At 37.6% G+C, this 23,393-nt stretch overlaps 1 protein-coding gene across 1 annotated transcript in view; it reads left to right on the forward strand.

The window, feature by feature from the left end:
- CCDC171 (coiled-coil domain containing 171) overlaps positions 1–23,393 on the forward strand; it is a 336,015-nt gene that overhangs the window by 106,074 nt on the left and 206,548 nt on the right. The window contains 6 exon segments of the mRNA XM_024760469.1: positions 524–626; positions 14,232–14,338; positions 16,086–16,175; positions 17,039–17,239; positions 19,801–19,968; positions 21,508–21,696. Of these exon segments, the coding sequence (XP_024616237.1) occupies positions 524–626; positions 14,232–14,338; positions 16,086–16,175; positions 17,039–17,239; positions 19,801–19,968; positions 21,508–21,696 (858 nt within the window).

Here is a 23,393-nt window from a genome sequence, read left to right on the forward strand (position 1 = left end):
CAACATCCTTCAGTGCATACACCCCGCACCCCTTTTGCTCTGCTAAGACCCTAATCTAAGCTGCCATCACCTCTTGGGTAAACTGCTGCAGTTCCTTCTAACTGCTCATACTGCATTCACTTTTGAACACCATCTGGCAATTTGCTACATGACTGCAAGCGTGATCTTTTAAAGTTTTCCTTAATTTCTCTGTGTCTCTGTTCCCTTATCTGTAAAATTAGGATAATGATAGCCCTTCCCTCATAGATTCATTGTGAGGATAAAAAGAATTATTATGTTAAAATACTGAGAATAGTGCCAGGCACTAAGACCTCAGTAAACTGTTATTGAGACCTTACACAGTGTTGCATTAAGCCAAGTAAAAGGTATGATTATGACAGAAAGAAGTTTATTAATAATAGATTTGAATGGAGTAATTATTAGCTTGTTTATACTTAATTGTGCTATATGTGTTTACATAAAAAATCTGCAACTTAAGATAATGCGTGACCTTATTATGTGTAATTTTTTTCTTAATTAAAAGGCTAAGAAGCACCAGGCTTTTCTGGTAGAGACATGTGAAAATAACGTGAAAGAGTTGGAATCAATCTTGGACAGCTTTTCTGTGTCTGGCCAGTGGACATCAGGTTAGTTGAAGGTATGAAATGACAGATGCATCTGTCAATGTTCCAAAGTCACTGCATTTTGGGAATTCTGCAGATGCCTCTTATAGTCCCTCATCTCAACATGTTTTGATTTGATGACATGATAAGAGCAGTTCTCACAGCAGTCAGTTGGCCTAGCTGGCTAAGAAAGGGTGACGGACTGTGGACCTGCTGTTGTCCTCCCAAAACTTGATTTACAAGTGTTGGTGTCTGTATGATTGGACAGATAAGGGCTCACTTGCTGTGTTCTGAATCCAACTGAGAAAAAAGTCCTTACAGTATACCTGCAAGGGGAACAGATGTTTCCATCAAACTGAGCCAAATTCTGAGCAACCTTCAGCAACTTAAAGGTCATGCATTCAAAAGGTTATGTAGGACACAGGCTGTAACTCAGTGCATATTCTACACTATTGCTTTCTAGGCTGGTTTTCTCCTTGATTTCCTACTACCGTATACATACTCTCCAGATAAAAGTGCTTAGGTAAAATGTTTTGGTTTTAGTATTAGCCCACTTAATATGATAAATAACTGTAAAGATTGTATATTGGTTAGGCATATTTTGGGAACTAGGAAAAGCATTAGTTGGCTAATGAGTTCCGTCCATTCCATGATTTCTACTTCCTTAATTTTTTTGTGTGTATGCCATTATGTGTGCTATAGTAGCTTTGACTTAAATACTTTCACTTTTCTACCTGTTTTCTTTTGCCATACTGTCAACCTCAAATTATTTAGTTGCTTTCTAACTCAGTTATATTTTTCAAAAAAGCATATAAAATTAAATTCCTTACACCTTAAAATAGCTTGAAGACTCTGTTTTTCTAGAGGAATCAAACAGATATTTGGCAAATGAGTTCTTTAGGAAACACTTAAGTTCAGGAAAGTTTGTTGTCCTCAAAAAAGCAGAAAGATATGAACAAGGCCTATTTTCACATTATGGATCTGCAGATTTCTGTTGGTGAACCATTAGAAATTTAGTGTGATTTGCTATTATCTATTTTTAACTTTGTTTTTATTTAAACTTTTTGTAAAAGCATTAGTGTTTCATGGTTTGTTACTGTGGAAAAATCAAGGTGTATACAAGTGACATAAAAACATAGATATCCACTTTTTAATTGTATTTGCTAAATAAAGCTTTGGAGTATAAAATTTTCTTTTGCAGTGGTACTGTTTTATTATTGAGATGTATCATTGTTTAATGGTTTTAGGATCTTTAAAAGTTGTTAAATTATTATCATAGCATATCTTAATGCTTCAATATTCAGAGCTGAATTAGAAAAGCTAAGAATAATGAGGTCATGTTTCCTTTGAGGTTTAAAATTAGTTGATAATAAAGCAACTCATTAGTTATTACTAAACCTATAGAAAAAGAATTATCTGCAGTGGAAGTGCAGAGTCTTAACCATTGGACTGCCAGGGAAGTCCTAGTAACAATCCTTTTTGAATGTCCTAGTTTCCCATATATATGTGCACATCCTATATATTACAGAGAAAGTGTTCCTGGAAAAGGGACTGTGTGCTGAATTTGTGATTTTTGTACTGTTATAGTGGTCTTTGTTTCCATATTGTGCTGGTTATTCACTTTTTTTTTTGCGGTACGCGGGCCTCTCACTGCTGCGGCCTCTCCCGCTGTGGAGCACAGGCTCTGGACGCGCAGGCCCAGCGGCCATGGCTGACGGGCCCAGCCGCTTCGCGGCATGTGGGATCCTCCCAGACTGGGGCATGAACCCGCGTCCGCTGCATTGGCAGGCAGACGCCCAACCACTGCGCCACCAGGGAAGCCCGGTTATTCACTTTTTACTTGCCCTAGAATCATTCTCCTATGGTCTCTGTTTTGCCTTGTAGAGGCTGACCTCTGTGGACTGCATGATCTGGGCTCCTTTGCCCTCTGGCTTTGGGGTTGGATTTGGACAGTGGGTGCACCAGCAGGAGATTAAGAGGGTGGAGGAAGAAAGGAAAGCAGAGAAAGTCAGGGTGTTTATTTCCCCTGCTCCCTCTGCTCCAGTGCATTCCTGGCAGTGGTTTCCTTTTTGGCAGCTACAGCTTCTGTCAAGTTACGTCCTCTTCCCGTAGCTGTGGCTTGTGTTGGACTATGGTAACAACGTTCCTTCCAGTTGACCCCCCTAAGCCATGGTACTGGTTTTCCAGTCTTGCTGGTTCTTGGTGCCTCATCATATCTTTTTGGTTCTCTTAACCTGTTCACATTTCTGTAAATATCTTCATTAAATTTTCTTCCAGTGAATTCTTCTGAGTATGCCATTTCTTCCTGCTGATACCCTGACTCAGTCACATACCTGCTTCAGACTTGATTTTATTTTTGCTCTTGGCTTCCGTGAAATAGCCCTGTATAACTATAATGGACTCCCTTTCTGATCATACCACCTCAGGTTGGGTTTTTGTTACTTAACAAAGAGGGATGTAGTTAATAAAGCTTATTGCTCAACATTTTATGGAAGTGCCTGAACAATTGAGATTGCCTTACTGCATCAGACCTGGCTTCAGCTACACAGAGATGACCAAATCATTTGTTCCTCTGAAATGAAGTAATTAAAAAATTTATCTTAGGATAATTCAAGGGTGTGTGTGTGTGTGTGTGTGTGTGTGAGATTATTTATATAAACATGTATATATCGCATAGTATATATGTCTTTAAGAAAAAATCTATTTCAAATAGAAATATTCTTACTATGTGATGGTAGCACAGCTTTAGAATTTGTTACACAATTAATTTTGTTATCTTGGAAAGGATTTTCCAGAGAGATCCTCTGTTTTGTAGTTATGGCAAGTAGGCCATAGTACCTTACCCCCTTTTATTACTTCTTCATACCTTTCAGTTCAATATATACTCTACCTACTGCCCCCCGCCCTCCATTTCAGGAAAAATAATCCATGGTAGACATTTAGAGGGATGGTTACAAATTTTTCTTTTTTTTTTTGACTTGCTCTTTAAGATGGTAGGAATGAAAGCTAATTTTCTGAATGAATTTTAGTCCAGAGTTGACAGCAGTTGCCAGGTGTTCTATTTCCTGTCTTCAGATTTTGTGGTCTTCTACATGAAGAAATCTTTCTGAAGCAAGAGTAACTCATCAGTTTGTCTTCAGGTAGCAGATAAGGCGAAGTTTCAGTTAGTCTAAGACATTCAGGAATTTATTTACTTAGAGGATTTAACTTGATCTTTACACCAGAAATCAGTGTGACAGTTTACACCTTGTTTCCTAGTGCCTCCAACACCTCCTCCCTCTCTTCTGCTTCTACCTTGTTCCCCTTCTGTCTCTTTCTCTAAAGCCATCAGAATGAGCATTTGAAAACCTAAATTAGAGCATGTCATTCCTTTGCTGTAAAGCTCGCTGGGCTCTGCGCTTTGCTAATACTAGAAACTGAAGTGCGGGCAATGGCTTGCAAGACCCTACATGGTCTACCTCTATTTTTATCACTTCTTTGTCCTCACCTCCTACTACTCTCCCCATCCCTCTCCCTGTTTGGGCCACTCTGTCCTCTGGCTGTTTCTTGACCATACCAAGCAAGCTCCTGCCTTGGGGGCCTTTGTGTTGGCCATTGCCTTTACCTGAAAAGTTCCTCACCTAGATATATCAGCATAGCTCTCTTTCTTATCTTCCTTGAATCTATGCTCAAATCTCACCTTCTCCGTGAAGCTTACCCACTACCCAGTCCCATGCTGCTTGCCTCCCTACCTCTCTCCCTTTTCTGCTCTACATTTTATCCCATGGCACTTATTGGTGTCCAACATTTCTAACAGACTATGTGGTGCATTTATTATTATATCAGCGTTGTCAGGGTTCTCCAGAGAAACAGAACCAATAAGATATATATAGATACACACAAGAGGAGATACATTATAGGAGTTGTTGCACATGGTTATGGAGGCTAAGAAATCTCATGATCTGTCCTCGGCAAGCTGAAGAACCAGGAAAGCCAGTGATATAATTCAGTCTGAGTCCAAAAGCCCAAGAAACTGGGGGCCACTGGCATAAGTTCTAGAATCTAAAGGCTCAAGAACCAGGAGCAGGATGTCTTAGGGCTGGAGAAGATGAAAATCCCATCTTAAAAAAAGAGTATTTTCCCTTCTGCCTTTTTGTTCTATTGGGGTGGGAGGAGGAGGGGATAGGAGTAGGGGGTGGATAAGGGAGGCCAATGGATTGGATATTGCCCTCCCACATTGGTGAGGGCAGATCTTCTTTACTTAGTCTACTGATTCAAATGCTAATCTGTTCCAGAAACACTCTCACAGACACACCCAGAAATAATGTTTTACTAGCTATCTGGGCATATCTTTAGCCCAGTCAAGTTGGCACATAAAATTAACCATCACAATATCCAAGCTCCATGAGGGCAAGGATCTTTGTCTCTTTTATTTACTAAAGGATTTTTTTTTTTTTTTTTTTTTTTTTTTTTTTTTTTTTACAGGCAGATTCTCAACCACTGCGCCACCAGGGAAGCCCTACTAAAGGATTTTAAGCAGGTAGAATAGTACTTGGCACAAAGGAGGCACTTGAATATTTATTGAATATGAATGAATAAAAAAGCATGAATGAATTGATAGGTTGAAGTTCTATTTTAAATTATAGTTTTTGAGACTATAAAGGTAGTCATGGAATCTCTTTCAAAATTTTAGCAGCCCTTTGGGTAGTAATCCATAAGGAGTCACCAGGAAGATTGACTTTCCATCTTCATTGGAAAAGATGTAGAGTCTTTCATGGGTTATAGAAATGTCACCTTGATTGCCTACTATCATTAGACAAGGTAGCCTCAATTTACTCAACTAGGGACATTTATTTCCTATTTCTGCATTCTACTTTCCACTAAAATTGGCACACTACAGCTGCTCATATTTCTTTTGATAGAAATTCTTAGAGTGTGTATGGGGAGAAATCCTTCCCCACTTTGAACCCATGTAGTCTTTCTGCCTCAAGTGTTTCTTCTACTATAGTTTTACCTCTGCCTGAGGATGTTAGCAAACATATAGAATGTGACTTTTCCTTCATTAGCTTCATGAAAGAAAGTTTTTCTTCTGACTCAATCTTGGATCCTCCTTAGGGTGCTTGACTTTTGTGTTGACTGAGACAGAGCCCCTCCAACCCTCTTCAACCTTTCCTTCCTTGAGGAAATCATTTGTAATACTCCAGATGTATTCTTTTTCTTTCTACTGGAGAGGCTGAAGGACCCTAGGAAATAATAGCAACAGCATTTGATGCCTTTAGGTATGTGCATATCACCCAGGAATTGGGCAGTTTCAGGGACTGTTCTTAGGAAAATCGGGACAACAAATGGTACTTTTCCTCTCCTCTCTCCTCTTTCTATCCTTAGTAAAGGATTATTGCCTAGATCTAGCATCTTCTTGAGAATTTTAATTGTCCTTGTGAACCCTGTGGCTGGTACCTTTTAATTAGAGGTTCATGGTTTACAGAGAAGTTGAGGATGCCTGCAGCACACAGGTCTCCTTTGGTGTCACTTGCCAGTTTCTTCTCTCTTGCTTCCCTCACCTCCCAATTCACTGAGGTTTACAAACCAAACGTGTCCTAATTCATCGTGCTCATAGCTTTGGTTTGTGAAATCCAAAGAAGTGACTGCACTAAGAGGGCTCAGTATTTCTAATGAGATTATTAACTAATCACACAATTAAGGTGGCTGAGAAATCAGGAGTCAGGAGAGGCAGTCTGACTCTGAAGGCCTGAGAAACAGGAGACCCTGGTGTAAGTTCCAGTCTGAGGCTGAGTCCAAAGGCAGGAGAAGACTGATGTCCCAATTGAAGATAGTCAGGCAGAGAGAAAGAATCCTTTCTTACTTAGCCTTTTGTTCTATTTGGGCCTTCAGTGGGTTAGATGAGGCCTACCCACGTTGGGGAGGGCAGTCTGCTTTACTCAGTCTACTGATTCACATGTCAGCCTCATCCAGAAATATCCTCATAGACACACCCAGAAATAATGTTTAACTGAATATCTGGGCCCCTAGCCCAGGTAAGTTTACACATAAAATTAACCACCCCTTTTTCTCCTTCCTGCAAACCCCTCATAACCACCATTCTACTTTCTGTTTCTATGAATTTGACTACTTTAGGTACCTCATATAATGGAATCATATATTATCTTTTTGTGATTGGCTTATTTTGCTTAGTATAATGTTCTCAAGTTTAATCCATGACATGACATAGGACAGGAATTCCTTCCTTTTTAAGGCAAATAATACTCCATTGTATGTATTTATCACATTTTGTTTATTCATTCATCTGCTGATGGACCTTTGGGTTGCTTCCACCTCTTGGCTATAGTGAATAGTGCTTCTGTCAACGTGGATATACAAATATCTCTTCTAGACCCTGCTTTCAGTTCTTTTGGATTTACACCCAGAAGTGGGATTGTTCCATCAACTTTTATCACAGAACTTGAGTGTACTCAAGTGGGAGTCCGGTGGGATGTCCTGCATTCTAGATATACTCTTTGTTACCACCAATTTTCCCTTGGTAAGCAAGACCAATTGTCTTGGTATAGAAGAACCTCCTTTGCTCTTTGGTTTCCTGGCATGAAGAGCTCAGAAATGACCAGGTGACAGTGTCAGCTTCCATTTTTAATGGAACCATTGCTGTGTCCCATGGTGGAAGCATTTCTTCCTTGGGAATTAAGACTTAGACCAATAGAGCCCACAGTTCCTGGGATGGGAAGCAGACATTTCACTGGTGGATCATTAGGTGTAATACGAGCCACTCCCATTTCCAACATTTGATTCCTGGACCTGTGATTCCTGGCTATGGGAGAAACATACCATATATCGATTGCTGACTCACAGCACAAACTGTATCTTGGAGGATATTATCCTTGTCCCACAAAATGTTGCCATCCAGCCAGTGCTATGAATCTTCAAAAGGCCATTGTACTATTCTGTATGCCAGCTACTTCAGAGTGTTGGGAGACATAGTAAGACCAGTGATATGAAAATGAGCCAATTTCCATACTTCATTTGCTATGAAGTGAGTTCCTTGGTCAGAAGCAATGCTACGTGGAATACATAATGGTGAATAAGACATTTTGTAAATTCATGGCTGACAATTTCAGCAGAAATATTATGGTCAGGGAAGGAAAATGTCTTTCTAGGGTGTCTACCTTAGTAAGAATGAGCATTGATTATTCCATGATGGAAATGACTTAGTATAATCGACTTGCCACAAGGTGACTGGCAGTGCCACTAGAGAGTGGTGTCATATCATGGATTCAGTGTTTGTCTTTGCTATTGGTGGATTTGGCACTTAACAGGAGTTGTAATCCTATCAGCCTTGGCGAATGGAAGTCCATGTTGCTGAGCCCATGCATCACCTCTATTCTTGCTGCCATGACTCCTGTGTTGTAGGGGCAACAAAGATGAGCAAGGACAAAGGTGGCTGGGAAAATATGCTAGCTGACGTCCACAGAATACTTCATCTTGTCCTCCTGATTGTTAAGATCCTCCTCTACTTAAGTTGATCTGGGCACAGTGACCATCTGGAGAGGTCTGTCCACACACTCTTGCCCAGACCACCTTGTTACCAGTTTTCCAATAATGTTCTTTTCGAGTGCCTGACCATTAGCCGAACTGTTAGCTACTACCTCCAAATTAGTGTATATTTGTACCTTTGGTCATCTCTCATTCCAGACAAAATGATAGTTGGGTCCATTACTGTATACTGGGAGGATTTTTGCTTCACCACTGTCCTTCAAGGCCACCCTTGAGCAAGGCTGTCATGCCACAACTGTCAACTTTTGAGTAGTAGCAGCACATCATACAGAAACATCTATATAACAAGCCCATTCCGCCCCCTCCCACCCATTAGTCAACTGGTTTTAGGGAACTTTTCCATGGGTCCAGGGTGTAGGTTAAGAGGGAAGAAGCAATGTAACAAGAATAGGGCCCATGGGAATCTGGATTACTTATTCATGCAACTTACTTTTACCTTCAGGACTTGTTTGAATCCAGTTTTGTATATACCACTTTCACTTGATGATAGAGTGATACCGTGCATGCCCAAGTTCATGGGCTGGTGGATCAGACATTTTGTGATGGGCAACACAGGTCACGTGCCAAATTGGTGGGCATGAATGCAGTAGCTGCTAAGGACTAGTAGCCAGTTGAAAGCTGATTTTCAAGAGAATAGTTATCTGTAGAGGATGGCTTCCTTTGTTCCAAAATCCTGAAAGTTTACACTAGCATTCACCTGTAAGGATCTGCCAAACTTGGCCTGCTTAAACTCAAGCAGTCAGAATGATATCATCAACTTGGTAGAGAACTAAGTGGAATACGGGATGTCTTCCAGAATGAAGAGTTGATCAGAATTTCTACAGACTGGATTATGCTAGAGTTGATGTAGCTCTGAAGTAGGGCCATGAAGGTAGATTGCTGGGCCTGCAAGCAGAAACTAACTGTTATGGTGATTTTTACTAAAAGGATAGAAGAAATAGCTTCCTTCCAATTGCCAGGAAATGTATCGATTTGCTCCAACAATGAAACTACATCTTTAACTGCAGCTGCAGTTGGAGTCACATGTGATCATGCTTACAGTAATTCACTATCATTCCTTAAGACCCATCTGTATGCTGCACTAGCCGGACAGATGAGTTAAATGCTGATGTGGTTGGAATCTCCACCCCTTTATACTCTTTAACAGAAGGGCTAATCTCTTCAGTCTCTCCAGGAATGTGGCATTGTTTTTGATTTACTATTTTGGTAGGTAAAAGTTTTGGTGACTTCCAATTGCTTTTTTTCTGTTTTGTTTTCCTCTGTAAATCCCTCACTCCATGGGTCAGGTAACTGCTATGGGCATCGTGCCAGTTTCTGCATTTGTCTTTTATAACAATGCATTCTAAACTGGGGGAATAACTATGTGGGTTCAGGTACCTACTGGGCCCAGTGGAGATAGATTTTAGCCAAAACTGACCTCTGTAAGCTCCTACCTAACTAGTGAACCACAATAGCATATTAGGTCTCCAGAAATTAGCGTCAGTTCCGATCCAGCGTCCAGTTATCCATGGTATATGTGAGTAACTCCCCTTCCTCAGTACGTGGTCACCCAGGTAAATGGTTGCATGTTTCTTTGAGGAAGGCTAGGAGAAAGATTTACATACAGTATAAGCTTTTGGCAGTATGTTAGGATTCCTAAAGAGGATCCATCCTCTTTATTCTAGGGACACTGGGTCTGTGAACGAGCTCAAGACTGAGAATTGGTTGAGGGCCAAGACTGTCTTTTGTGTTGATTTAACTCCTAGTTCTGGTAATTAGACCCTGAGCTTTTCTGCTTATACAGATCGGGTAACATTCAAGTAGAGTGCCTATTTTAGTCCTAGGAACACCATGATCAGTTAGCCAAAACCAGCGGTCTCTGTGGGTAAAACCATTTTGTTTATTGCTTTGAATCCACTGCCCATTATGGTAACCATGTACATTTTGTCTCTGAAAATTAAGTGCTACCACTTGGCCTGCCACTTGAGATTCCAGCATCCCCACTGAATTCAGGGAACCCAGCTTTGTGGCACCATTTCCCACTGTTATCCATGGCTTTCCAGCTACCTGGCCTAGATGCTTACTACCAAGCCATACAGAGCTCATCAACGATTCTGAGGCTCCCCCCAACCAATACGTTTCTCAAACCCTGGTAAAGGAAAGGTTTTTTGGACTCTTCCTGGGGACAGAGTAGGTGGGTGAGCAGGATTTACATGGTAAATACTGTCCATATGTTAGAGAAGTTATGAGTCATTTTCCTTAAAAACTCTAGAATGGGTACCAGTGTTTGCAAGATAATGAAGATGTTTGTTTATGATCTCAGTGAATAAGACAAGTTAATATATGGAATGTAGTCTGAATTTCAAAAGTATAACTGCCAACAAAATGTTTATATTCAGTGCTTTTAGAATGAAAAAAGAATTTTCTTAGTCATCAATGTATTAAATATTTAGATTTTCTCAGGTGAAAAACCCATTTGAATGTCATTTTCTGTGTTTTATTACATGATTAAAAATCAGCATTAAACAACAGGGTTTTTCTTTCCTTTTTTTCCTATTTGTTCTGAGGATGAACGTGACTACTCATGTTCTACAACAGAGATCTTTTTTTTAAAAAAAGCTCAGTCTTTTGTTTTATAGTCTCTGTCTATTATTTCTTAATAATTGAGATCTTGCAGGATACTGAAGTAGATAAGAGAATGGTTGACAAGGTGGAGGAAATAGACTCACCTCATTCATTACAACCTACTGTTTCTCCTGTGGAACTGTGGGGTTACTGAGGTGATAACACCATCTTGAAAAACAGTGGTTTATTTGAGTCATTTAAAAGTATTTAGTTTTTCAGATTGTCCAAAAGGGAACATTTGTTTATTTATTTATTTTATTTTAATTTTTTTGCGGTACGTGGGCCTCTCACTGCTGTGGCCTCACCCGTTGCGGAGCACAGGCTCTGGAAGCGCAGGCTCAGCGGCCATGGCTCATGGGCCCAGCCGCTCCGCGGCATGCGGGATCTTCCTGGACCGGGGCACAAACCCGTGTCCCCTGCATCGGCAGACTCTCAACCACTGCGCCACCAGGGAAGCCTCCAAAAGGGAACATTTAAATAGAAGGTTTGGGACCTGTTCCTCTTCCTCACTCCCTCCTATGGGCTACTAATTCAAAGAAAAGATTTGCCAAGGTATATCTTGTCGAAACATACTTAAAAGTGAGAAAGAGACTGAGATAGGCAGCAGTGATGTGAAAGTATAGGCTGGCACCCATGTATAGAGACACACGTGTATAGGGACAGGGACAGAGAAACGCAGAAGATTTTTGAGTTGGCGTAATTGAAGTATAAATGACACATCCTGACACATTGTGTTCTTCATTTGGACTTTAACCTTTGAAAAGCTATTTATGACTACTGTTAAAATTTTATTTTATTTTATTTTTTAAATCTTTACTGTGAGGTTTTAGACCATCCACTGATAGGATAGCTTTAATAGTTTATTGTTTTGTGGGCAATAGTACAGTGATTAGGATATTATTAGGTTAAATAAAATTTTAGTCAGTAAGCTCCTGGGTCCTGAGCGACCCTTTCTTTTTATTTGTAAATATTTTCTTCATGTTAAGGGACCAGTAAGTATTTCTTTTTATAATGAATGTGGGTGGGACATAAGGCATACTTTGTACTTCAGCTGAACTTTCTTGTAAAAGCATTTTCAGGCAAAGAAACTTTTTTATGTAGAATATAAGATGTGCATGAGTCAGTAAGGAGAGGGCATTTTGTCTCCTTATTCCTCAACTCCCATATTATGATGATTTTATTCTTCTGGATTTCTAAGAGCAAGTTTTCTCCCTTATTGTATAAGCTAAGATTTCCTGGGTGTCCTCGAATGATTTATTCATGACCTACTTGTGTAGTAGCAGAAGAAAAGAATTATACATTACACTTTTTTTATCTTGTGCAAGAGAGCAATATTTTAAAAATATATTTGGTAAGACCTTTAATAAGAATTTTAATGAGTTCTCTCTCCAACTCACAGTCATTACAAAGAGTGTTGTCTTCTTCATTTTCACGGCTGAGAGCACTGGCTTTCCCGCCCCCCCAACCCCAACTGAGATATATGTTGTTTCCATATTACTTTGGGTTTTTTTTTTTGTTTTTTTGTTTTTTTTTTTGCAGTATGCGGGCCTCTTACTGTTGTGGCCTCTCCCGTTGTGGAGCGCAGGCTCCAGACACGCAGGCTCAGTGGCCATGGCTCATGGGCCTAGCCGCTCCGCAGCATGTGGGATCTTCCCGGACTGGGGCACGAACCTGCGTCCCCTGCGTCGGCAGGTGGGCTCTCAACCACTGAGCCACCAGGGAAGCCCTACTTTTGGTTTTTAAGTTAATTATTATTCTTCTGTTTAAGAAAATCTAAGGTGTATCCATACTTAAGATAGTGTTTAAATTATACTTTGGTGAATGTAGTAAGTTTATTAATAACATTTTGTCCAAAATTAAAATAATAATTATCATTAATACTCTGATATGAATAAAGTTGTTCTGTTATTAACCAAACATTGTTTTCCCCTTTATTCATTCTTTCTTTCCTGTATTACTGCCTTTGTCCCTCCTCTCCCCAAAGTTCCAGCAACTGAGGACTTGAAGAATGGATGAATGATCTTATGTAATTATTTGTTTACAATCTTACCTCCTCTTTTTAGACTGTAAATTCTATGAGAATAGAGACTACACCATTCTTATCTACCTCCATGTGCCTAATGCCTAGGATTAATACATAGTAGGAATGCATTAAATGCATTAAATTAGTTGAATGGATGAATCAATGAATAATAAAAAAGGGATTGTGAATGCTTCTTATCGATATTAATATTTAGATTGTAAAATATGATAGGGAGAAAATATAGGAAAATAAAAGTAATTTTAGTAAGTATGTTTTAAAATTTGCTATTTAATTTTTAACAGTTAATGAGTAGTACAATAAGCAATCAGTTCAAAGTGGTTTTTGAAACTAAACTTTTGATTATTTTGGATTACTATTTTAAACTACATTTGAGGGACTTCCCTGGTGGTCCAGTGGTAAAGAATCCACTTTACAGTGCAGGGGACTGGGGTTTGATCCCTGGTCAGGCAACTAAGATCCCACATGCTGAGGGGCAGCTAAGCCTGTGTGCACAACTACTGAGCTCGCACGCCTCAACTAGAGCCCTAATGTTGCAAACTAAGAGCCCATGTGCCCTGGAGCCTGTGCGCCACAACTAGAGAAGAGAAAACCCACACGCCACAACTAGAGAGAAGCCCATGCACCACCATGAAGAGCCTGCGTTCCTTAACAAATATCCTGCATGCTGCAACTAAGACCCGATGCAGCCAAAAATGAATAAAATAAATAAATAAATAAATAATAAATCTTTAAAAAAAATTTTAAAAATAAACTACATTTGACCATGTGATCTTGATTAGCTCAACTAACTTATGGCCTCCCTAAAGTAAAATGGTTTGAGGGCATAATATGGAAATACTCATATTTTTACAATGAGTATCAGTTTTAAGGGTTTTAATTGAAACATGATGTGGCCTATGTAGATAATAGTATTTTTATTATTTATTTCAAATTGTAACTTGAGAATTTTAAGGATTGAAGAACATTATTTCCAAGCATAACAGAAAATTATGTGCTCTTGTGTTCAGAAATTGTTTAAGAAAAATAGGCCTGACTGATCAGAAACACAAGGACCAAAGTAAATGTATGTAACTCCTCCAAACAGTGTTTAGTATAGACTGTTTATTTAATTGTTGGATAACAGGTGTGTACAAATACTTCAGTTACCTTGGAAATAGGAAAAAAAAAAGAGCTTTACTACTAACTACAAGGTGGGCATAGTAAGGTACAAAGTAGACATAAATTTGGACTTGATATATTATGAACTTAATTTGATCACTTGTTTAGAAAAGCTATTAATACTAGGCTATACAGCAGTATACTTAGGAGAATAAGATTCTACTTGGTATATCATGATGTCTTTTCAGTTATATCTAATTGTAATATCTCTGTTACTGTTTGCTTAGCTTTTGTCTCTTTGCGACTTTAACAGTATATTTTCATCCTCTATTTTTCTCTAGGCATCCACAGGGACAAAGATAAACCTCCCAGCTTCTCTGTTGTCCTTGAGAGTTTGAGGCGTACCTTGACAGATTACCAGACCAAGCTGGAAGATGCATCTAATGAGGTAACACTTGCACTGTTTGGCTCCACACACATAGCCTTCGGCCTGCAGCAGTACGTATTACTTGCTTGTTACAAAGGTCAAAAGTATTGGGAATGTTGATTTGACAGCTTCACAGATACAAAAAATAACAAGTTGTCTGTCACTGTTCTTTCTTTAAGTGTGGCCTAAAGTCGGGTCTCACTCTCTCTTCTGTCACACTACTATTTTCAAAGTTATAAAGACTGTCACTTCTTGGTCTTCATAATTTATCTATTTTAATTTAACAAAAGAGCTATGCAACTCAATTAATATATGTTATATTTAAATGTTAATGTGTTTTTATGAAATTTAGAATAGGTACTGGAAATTCAGGGTTTGCCAGTATTTTGGCTTAGGAGTTCTACAAATTGTAGAAGTCAATAAAAAAGAAATTAGTGTGAATTCTCTAAAGGGAGTAAAGCATTAGAAGGTTTTAAAAACAAATATCTGTTTGATGTAGTTTGGAGGTTTTTAGTTTCCTGATTGAAAAAGCGCATGCTTTTATTTATCTTCTCTTTTGTATTGTTTAACTTGTGGGTTGATAATTTTCTTGGGTATTAAAATGTTTTATGAATTTGTGCTTTAAAAATTGAAGAGTTTATTTAGTTACATCTTGTTAAATTAGAGAATATGAAGTAACTACATTAAACACAGTTAGTTAGCAAAGCAACAAACAATTGTTCCAACCAAAGACAATCCACATAGCATGGAATTTAGTGTTTATCCCTCTGTTTATCTGTTTCTTTTATGTAATACAAAGGCCTTGAAACCCTTATATTGCCCATAAGAAGAGGCATATTTTACTTTAGTTTGCTAAGGTGAATAAAGAAGGAAAAGTGAGTCTTCTTAATGCCCTCAGTAATTGTAATTGTTCAAAAGGCATAAAAGAAAGTGACCACTGAAATAATTAAATTTCTATAAAGAGCAAACATTGCTAACTCTCAGTGAGACAAGACAGCCTGTATTGTTAGTAGTTTATGAAACTCTTCTGAGGCCTAGGTCTGGAAGCTGCAGGGTAACTAGGAACATATTACCCACAGCGAATTGTTATTTGGGAGGATGAATGTCACATGATCCTCAGCACAGTTGAAAAGTCGACTCAGCAGGCTTTGGCTTAGTAATGCGCTTTGTTGTGAACCAGTGCCAGAGACAGCAGTGGGGAGACCAAGGGGTGGCTGCAAAGAAAGCAAAAAGAGCAGTCTGACAGAAAGAAGAATGAACTGTCAAAGAAAATAAATCACAAGCGGAGCAGGACCAACTGATGACCTGCCACAAGCCTTCCCAGTAGGACAGCATGTGACCGACCCTGAAGTTGTCATATGGACTGAGAGACCAGTGAATATTCTCGTGATGTAGAAAGAACAGTCTTCTGGTCTGTCCTTTTTTCTTTCTGTATAGATACCATTGCTTCTGGCATTTTGGTCCAGTAGGATTTTAAGAATAAAGTTGTATTTGTTTACAGTAAGAATGAAATCCTTTATCCAGATATCTAGTAAAAACACAATAACATTACCGACATTTTAAGCTTGAATGCTTTCTTTTCTTTTTAGCCATGTGAACTTGGGACAGAAATTACATAGATAACCAAAAGAAATAATTTTTTAAGTCTCTGAATTACTATAAAAAATTTGTATTTAAGTAATTGCATAAAAAACATTTAAAGATTAGCTTTTGAGTTACCCACCGTTGAAAAATATTTTAAAAGTTTACTTACGTTTTCTTTCATCAGCTAAGCAACATGAATCATGCTAAGGAAAAGACATCTAATGAACTTGAGTCTACCAAACAGAAGGTAGAATCTCATGCTAAAAATATAAAGGTATTGTGATTTAGAATAACTTTTTCCTTTTTTATTAAGAAACAAATATAATTATTTAGGGAATATTTTTTTTTTAGGGAATATTTTTAAGTAGAGATATCTGAAAATATATCTTCCTATTTTTGATTAAGTATGTTTAGATACAATTAAAAACTTTTTTTGTTGTTGGTCAAAGTAAGAAGAATGTTTTTTCATTAAAAAAATAAAACTTGATTGGAAATTGTTTTGATTAAAGGAAAAATTCATTTCCCAGATTTAATTATAATACCATAGATTCAAAAAATCATTTAAGATTTGATATCCAGCCTTAGATACACATTCAACATATTTTACATAGCACATCAGTATTTGGGTTCAGTTTTCACCATTTTGGGGTGGAGCCGTTGTTTTTAGTACATCATGCCTAGTAGTGGGCTGTGACCACACCTGGCTAAGGTCTAGGGCAACAATTTATTTTATTTTCTGTGCTGGTCTTATGTACTACATTTTTGCAAAATTTTACTAATCCAACGTTCAGAGTTGGGATTTTTTGGTGTTGGTTCATGTCGTTTGTCATGGACATACTTGAGTAGAATTTGTTAAGGGTAAGGAGTAAATAGTTCAGCAGAATTTTATGTCACATATTTGAGATTTCTATTGGTATTTGGAATGTCATTGGGAAGTAAATGTTCTTATAGTAAATGTAAGAGATTTATTTTTAAAATGTTATTTACAAGTTTAAAAAATTTTTTGGGCTACCAAGTTATAGTCTTATAATGAGTTGAAAGGAAAACTCTCAAAGAGCTTTTTGGAGTCAGTAATTAACATTTTATATTTAAATGTTATCATCTTGATACAATCTCTTTATTTGGTGTCTCCAACAGTACCTTCAGGATAAATTGGCTGATGTCAATAAAGAGTTAAGTCATTTACGCACTAAATGTGCAGACAGAGAGGCTCAAATAAGCACTTTAAAAGTGGAACTACAAAATGTGCTGCACTGTTGGGAGAAAGAAAAGGCGCGAGCAGCCCAATCTGAAAGTGAGCTGCAGAAGCTTTCCCAGACTTTCCATAAGGATATCGAGGTATTACCTGAGACAAGATGACTGTCAGGAAAGGCCTTGCACTAATCTCAGTTTTAGAAGTTTACATCTGTCAAGTGTCTGTTTTTATTCTTATTTGATTTAATTCAAAAAATTCTTCTGAGCTATTTTGAAATGTTCATGCCAGCTGCAAAATCAGTCATTCCATTACTCTTGTATGATCCTATTTTGAGAGAGAAATAAAATAGTTTAACCCTTTTATCATTTGTACAAGTAATTTTCGCTATTAGAACATCCTATCCCAAGTAGCTATGCTCCTAACAGTCCTGTTTGCCAATGACAAAATTATTTTTTATTTCAGTAGTTTAGTAGCCTGCCATGGTGGAAAGAATCTTTTTTGTAATCAGAAAGAATTGACATGGATAGAGGTACTTTTATTTACAAACTGTGAATATGGACAAGCCACATAGCTTGGTCTCTCCACATCTTTGTTTCCTTATTTGCAAAACAGGAATAATATCTACTTTAATAGACAGTCACCTTACTCTTTATAATTGTAGGATATTAAACAAAATTTAGAAAAATACAAGTCCCACAAAGTTAAAAGTTTATTTGGATGCCCTTGAGAGTTACCTATCTGTGTTAATTTATTAATGGCTTCTTAAAATATTATGACAAACTTTTATATAACTGTATGAGCCTGTGTGAGTAGAATTGTTATCTTATATTTTCTTTTACCCATGGGAGGTAGAGCTAGTCTAGCTAGTGTGGAACTAGTTTATCTGAGTCGTCCTGCATATTGAGTTCATTACTCCAACAAATACGAACATGAATGCCAAGAGAGTAAAAAGGAAACATTCTTTCCACTCTTCTTACAGTCTGGGATTTAAATTGTGTCCACATGAAGGGGCTGGAATTGTTCTACACATCAGATAATGATTAAAGTAAAGGAAACTAGAAGCCTGACTGTATTGTAAAGTCAGCATGTCTACAGCATTGTGGTTGGGTTCAACATGTGTGAATTGATTTTGGATCTTGAGATTCTCTTTTCACGCCAAATGGATGATTATCATGCATGGTTCATCACAGCCCAAGCGAAAAGGACATGATGGCAACACAATGAATTACCCTTTCGGAAGAACTCGATCACTTGGCAAAATGTGGAGAGGAACGATTTTTAGTGCCTGAATATTCTGTTTGGTTAGTTATATTTAATAAGATTTTTAAACATCTCAACTTAGTTGAAAACACAAAAGACATCTTTAATTGCTTAAAAAAGAAAAAGACATAGCATATTTATGAAGACTCTTCTGATATCCTAACTGAAGTTTGTGGATATAACTACATATTCAAATTTTTTGGTTTTTAAATTGTTATATTTGGAAAAAAACTAAGGTGACATACAGGGAGAATTAAAGATGCACAATTTTATATATATTGGAAAACTTTCACCACAATTTCTAACTATAAAACCTTTACGTATACTACATTCAGTTTTTCTTATCTGGAAGATTAGAATTCCTATTTTTTCCTCTTAAATTTTCTTCTTTTAAAAGTTTTCCTGCTGATCTGTTAAAAAATCTTGAGGGAACTTATTTTATCTACATAAAATACTCATTTTGCAGCCTCACAATTACCTTGTCTTGAGTTCCATTCTTTGACTTTATAGATGAAATGCCTTATAAAGAGAGCCATTTAGTATTTTAGTAAGTAAACTCTCCTTGTGTGTTCAAGATGGGATCAGCTTTTTACTGAATCTGCAGTATAGAGTTTCTAGGCCATTAAACAATGGATGGTTTAACTATGACAATGGCAATATAATTTTAAAGGATTTTTTAAACATATTTTTAATTGGACAGTTTTGGAAGTATATCTTGGGCAGCTATGTCCATTTTTTGGACTGTTAACTTTGTAATATTTAAACACCTACAAATGCCCAGTGTGCCAAATACGGTATGAACTTCTAAGTGGGGAAGAAAAATGAGCCCATCTTCCACCTCTTTCATATCACTGTCTGCTTTGCCTAGGGGGCTTGGGATAGATTTCCTGTAAGTGGTAAGTAAACTGGAATCTCTGGAGGAGGAGGAAAGCTGAATACTTGTGTCCATGTAAAGTACAGATATTGGTATAACTTTCTCTTCAACAGAGCTGGGTAACGCTCTTCTCTTTATATTTTTTGACTTAAGTAACATCTTTTTTGGTAAATGTAAATATGAAATTATAGAATTACCATGCTAAGTTCCAGTTACAAGGGCTTAGAAACAACTAGTCCAGATACCTCATGTTACAGCTGGGGAAGGTGAGGTCTGAACAGACACTTACTCAGATCACGTCCTTAGCAGTAGCAGAGCTGGTGTCAGAACCCGGGTCTTCTGGCTTCCTGACTTGAGATTTTGGTTTTGAAAATAAATGTAAGCAATTTCAAGTTTCTGCCTGATGCTTAATTTTGAATGTAAAAAAAGTCACCAAAATGGCAATGTTCTGATACTTGAGTATCTTCATTTCTTTCCAGGATTTTTGAAATAAATTCTTCACCATGTATCTTACGTGTTTTACTTCTTACGGTGTTTATATACTGGATTTAATTTCTTTTTTTCTTGTAGGAGAAGCTAACCTTCCTTCATACGTTGTATCAGCACTTGATAGCAGGCTCTGTGCTCATAAAACAACCAGAAGGCATGCTGGATAAATTCTCTTGGTCTGAGCTTTGTGCAGTTTTGCAGGAGAATGTTGATACCCTGATCGTAGACCTCAACAGGGCTAATGAGAAGGTAACTGTCCTCAGGCACCAGATACCTCTATTAAATTCAGTGACATTTGTCCACATCACAGTATCATTAAGAGGGGCTGACATTCATCTTATTTCAAAAAGAATTTGGGTGTTAATAATTCAATACCATTAATTATGGCTTGTCTACAACTCAGTTTGATGCCATTGCTATGGGCATGTAAATGTGACTGAAGTCTGTATGAAGTCTCTGAGCTCCACTTTCTGTTCAGGACATGCTAATACTGCTAGCCAGTGTTAGCCACAGGGACCTAATTAAAAGAAAATAAATTAATCTTACTGATGAAGCAATTCAAAGAACTTAGTCATTTACATTAATAAACCAACACTTTATGTTAGCATAAAATAGAAACAAGATACAGTTATTCAAAACATGATCTTAAAATTCTTTGCTCAGGAAATAATGAGGTGTTACTTTAAAAGCACTTAAAATTTAAAACTTATGATATTTCTTGTAATATAACAAACTGTATATTGCAAAACCCATTCAGTGCTTTAGAATGTAAGAAGGATATGTTGTAGGAGAAAACAGTAGACTATTATGGTGCCTTTATCATTCACAAATCTAGGAATTCAGTCTTTCCAAAAAAAATTTAAAAACCTCGTTTTGGTTATTGAAAATGAAAGTGGCTTAGCAGTCCAATGTATTCCTCCATTTAAGGTATTGATTCTTATCCCAGGTCTATTGAACTAGTCAGAACTATATTTATGTGATCTAGTTTCCAGATCTTAGTTGCAGTGACATTTGCTCTTAAGGGACACAGAGAGAAAAACTGTTCCCTAAGTTTTTTTTTCATTACTTCTGTTGAAGTAATCAGCATCTCGGCCCAGTTTTAGAGTAAGAGCATTTTGTCTTGGTCTGATTGGCAAACAATCATAGGCACTGAGAAGTAGGATTGAGGAAATGAGGGAATAAATTGTGAGAAGTGGAGATGCTGTTCTTGATTGTGACTATGTGTATAACGGATATGAAAAGTACTGATAATGAAAATGAGTACATGTTTTAATCCTCTGAGATGGTATTGTGTTTCAATAGTTTTTCGTAGTTTCAAACATCATTAATTGTCATACACATTAGATGATGAGGATTTTCTCTCCAGTGTTTTGAATGTGAAATAAAAAATGGTCGGAACATTCTTCTTTGTTATATGTGAAATGTTTGTAGATTTGTAAATCTCATTTAAATACTTCTTTCCCATTGAGGTATCTGAACAGTTTGAGCTTTGCTTCTAGAGGTTAAAATATTCTTCTTAATTTTCTCAGTAAAATTGATTATAGAATAAGTAACTTTATTAGAGAAAAAGAATAGATGTCATCTATACATGCAATTCACACATTTTCTGCTAAAATATAATTTTGTTCTACTAATTCCTGTTTCTTAATTTTTTTTCATTTTAACTTAAAATTTTTATATGATATTAAGGAATAAAATGTAGTAGAAAATTCTGGAATAGCTTTTGGGGGAGATGATACAAAGGACTTGTTTGTGAGCCTATCTTATTTGTTGCATTTCCCCATTTAGATAAGTCATCTAGAGTATATCTGTAAAAACAAGTCTGATACGATGAGAGAGCTTCAGCAAACCCAGGAAGACACCTTTAACAAAGTGGCAGAGCAGATCAAAGCCCAGGAGAGCTGCTGGCACAAGCAAAAGAAGGAACTGGAGCTGCAGTACTCCGAACTCCTCCTGGAGGTACAGAAGAGGGCACAGGTACGCTACTTCCACAAAGAGCTTTAAAATGGAATGCTCAGTCTTTTACTTACAAGTGTTTTCTTTCAGTACCCATGGCAAGTCAGTTACAACTTTGGAGAATCACACAGAACTTGCTTGTTAGGTACACATACATGTGATCATGCAAACACACACACACACACACACAAATGGGCCTGTGTGTACTCTGGTGTATTATGGATTGTCTTTTATTTAAGTTTGGAAGTAGATGGGTTTCTGGTTAAAACATCCTAGAATATGTGGATCAATTAAATACTAAAATTGTATTTCCCTTATTTTATTTTATTATTATTTTTTTTTGCGGTACGCGGGCCTCTCACTGCCATGGCCTCTCCCGTTGCGGAGCACAGGCTCTGGACGCGCAGGCTCAGGGGCCATGGCTCACGGGCCCAGCCGCTCCGTGGCATGTGGGATCTTCCCGGACCGGGGCACGAACCCGTGTCCCCTGCATCGGCAGGCGGACTCTCAACCACTGCACTACCAGGGAAGCCCCTATTTCCCTTATTTTAGAAATAAAGGTTAAGAAACTTTGGTAAAATATTGTCTGTTTTAGTGTAGATACCCTTTGATCCAACTTATTCCATTCGTGGGGTTTCTATGTGAACCATCATTTTAATTCATGTGGGGTTGAAATTTGTCATACCTCCTAACATTGTTGAAGGACTAGAGTTGTAGTTGTAGACCCTATAGCAAACTATTGTCTGTGAGATATAATATGTCCTCTATGTTGGATTCGATTGAGAACAGAAATTATGGGTAGTTAACAGAACCATATTTTTTTCCAGTACAAAATATTGTCAACATAATTTATATGGTTAACTGTCACCCCTGCCCAATGAGGAATAACAAAGATAGTGTGTACTTTTTTGTGTATTGCATTTAATAATAGGTCACTTGTTCTCAAGATAAGATGCTTAGAAACCAGAAGGCTGTATATTTTTCCCATACTTGATTCAGTATATATCTTCTTTATTTGATCCACTCATGCTTATCTTGGCAAGTCTAATTAAAAAAGGAAACCGCATCTTATTTTACTTTATTTTTATTTATTTATTTTGTTGTTCACTTTAAATTTTTTTTCCTTTTTCTTTTGAATTTTATTTATTTATTTTTTATACAGCAGGTTCTTATTGGTTACCTGTTTTATACATATTAGTATATACATGTCAATCCCAATCTCCCAATTCATCCACCACCATCATGCCTCCCCACCACCCACTTTACCCCCTTGGTGTCCGTACGTTTGTTCTCTGCATCTGTGTCTTTATTTCTGCTTTGCAAACTGGTTCATCTTTGCCATTTTTCTAGATTCCACATATATGCGTTCATATACAATATTTGTTTTTCTCTTTCTGACTTACTTCACTCTGTATGACAGTCTCTAGGTCCATCAACCTCTCTGCAAATGACCCAATTTTGTTCCATTTTTATGGCGGAGAAATATTCCATTGTATACGTGTACCACATCTTCTTTATCCATTTGTCTGTTGATGTCATTTAGGTTGCTTCCATGACCTGGCTATTGTAAATAGTGCTGCAATGAACACTGAGGTGCATGTGTCTTTTTTTTTCTTTTTGTTTGTTTTTTTGCGGTACGCGGGCCTCTCACTGCTGTGGCCTCTCCCGTTGCAGAGCACAGGCTCCGGCCACGCAGGCTCAGTGGCCATGGCTCATGG

Source organism: Neophocaena asiaeorientalis, unplaced genomic scaffold (assembly GCF_003031525.2).
Source record: "Neophocaena asiaeorientalis asiaeorientalis breed wild unplaced genomic scaffold, Neophocaena_asiaeorientalis_V1.1 scaffold174, whole genome shotgun sequence".
NCBI classification, from domain to species: Eukaryota; Metazoa; Chordata; class Mammalia; order Artiodactyla; family Phocoenidae; genus Neophocaena; species Neophocaena asiaeorientalis.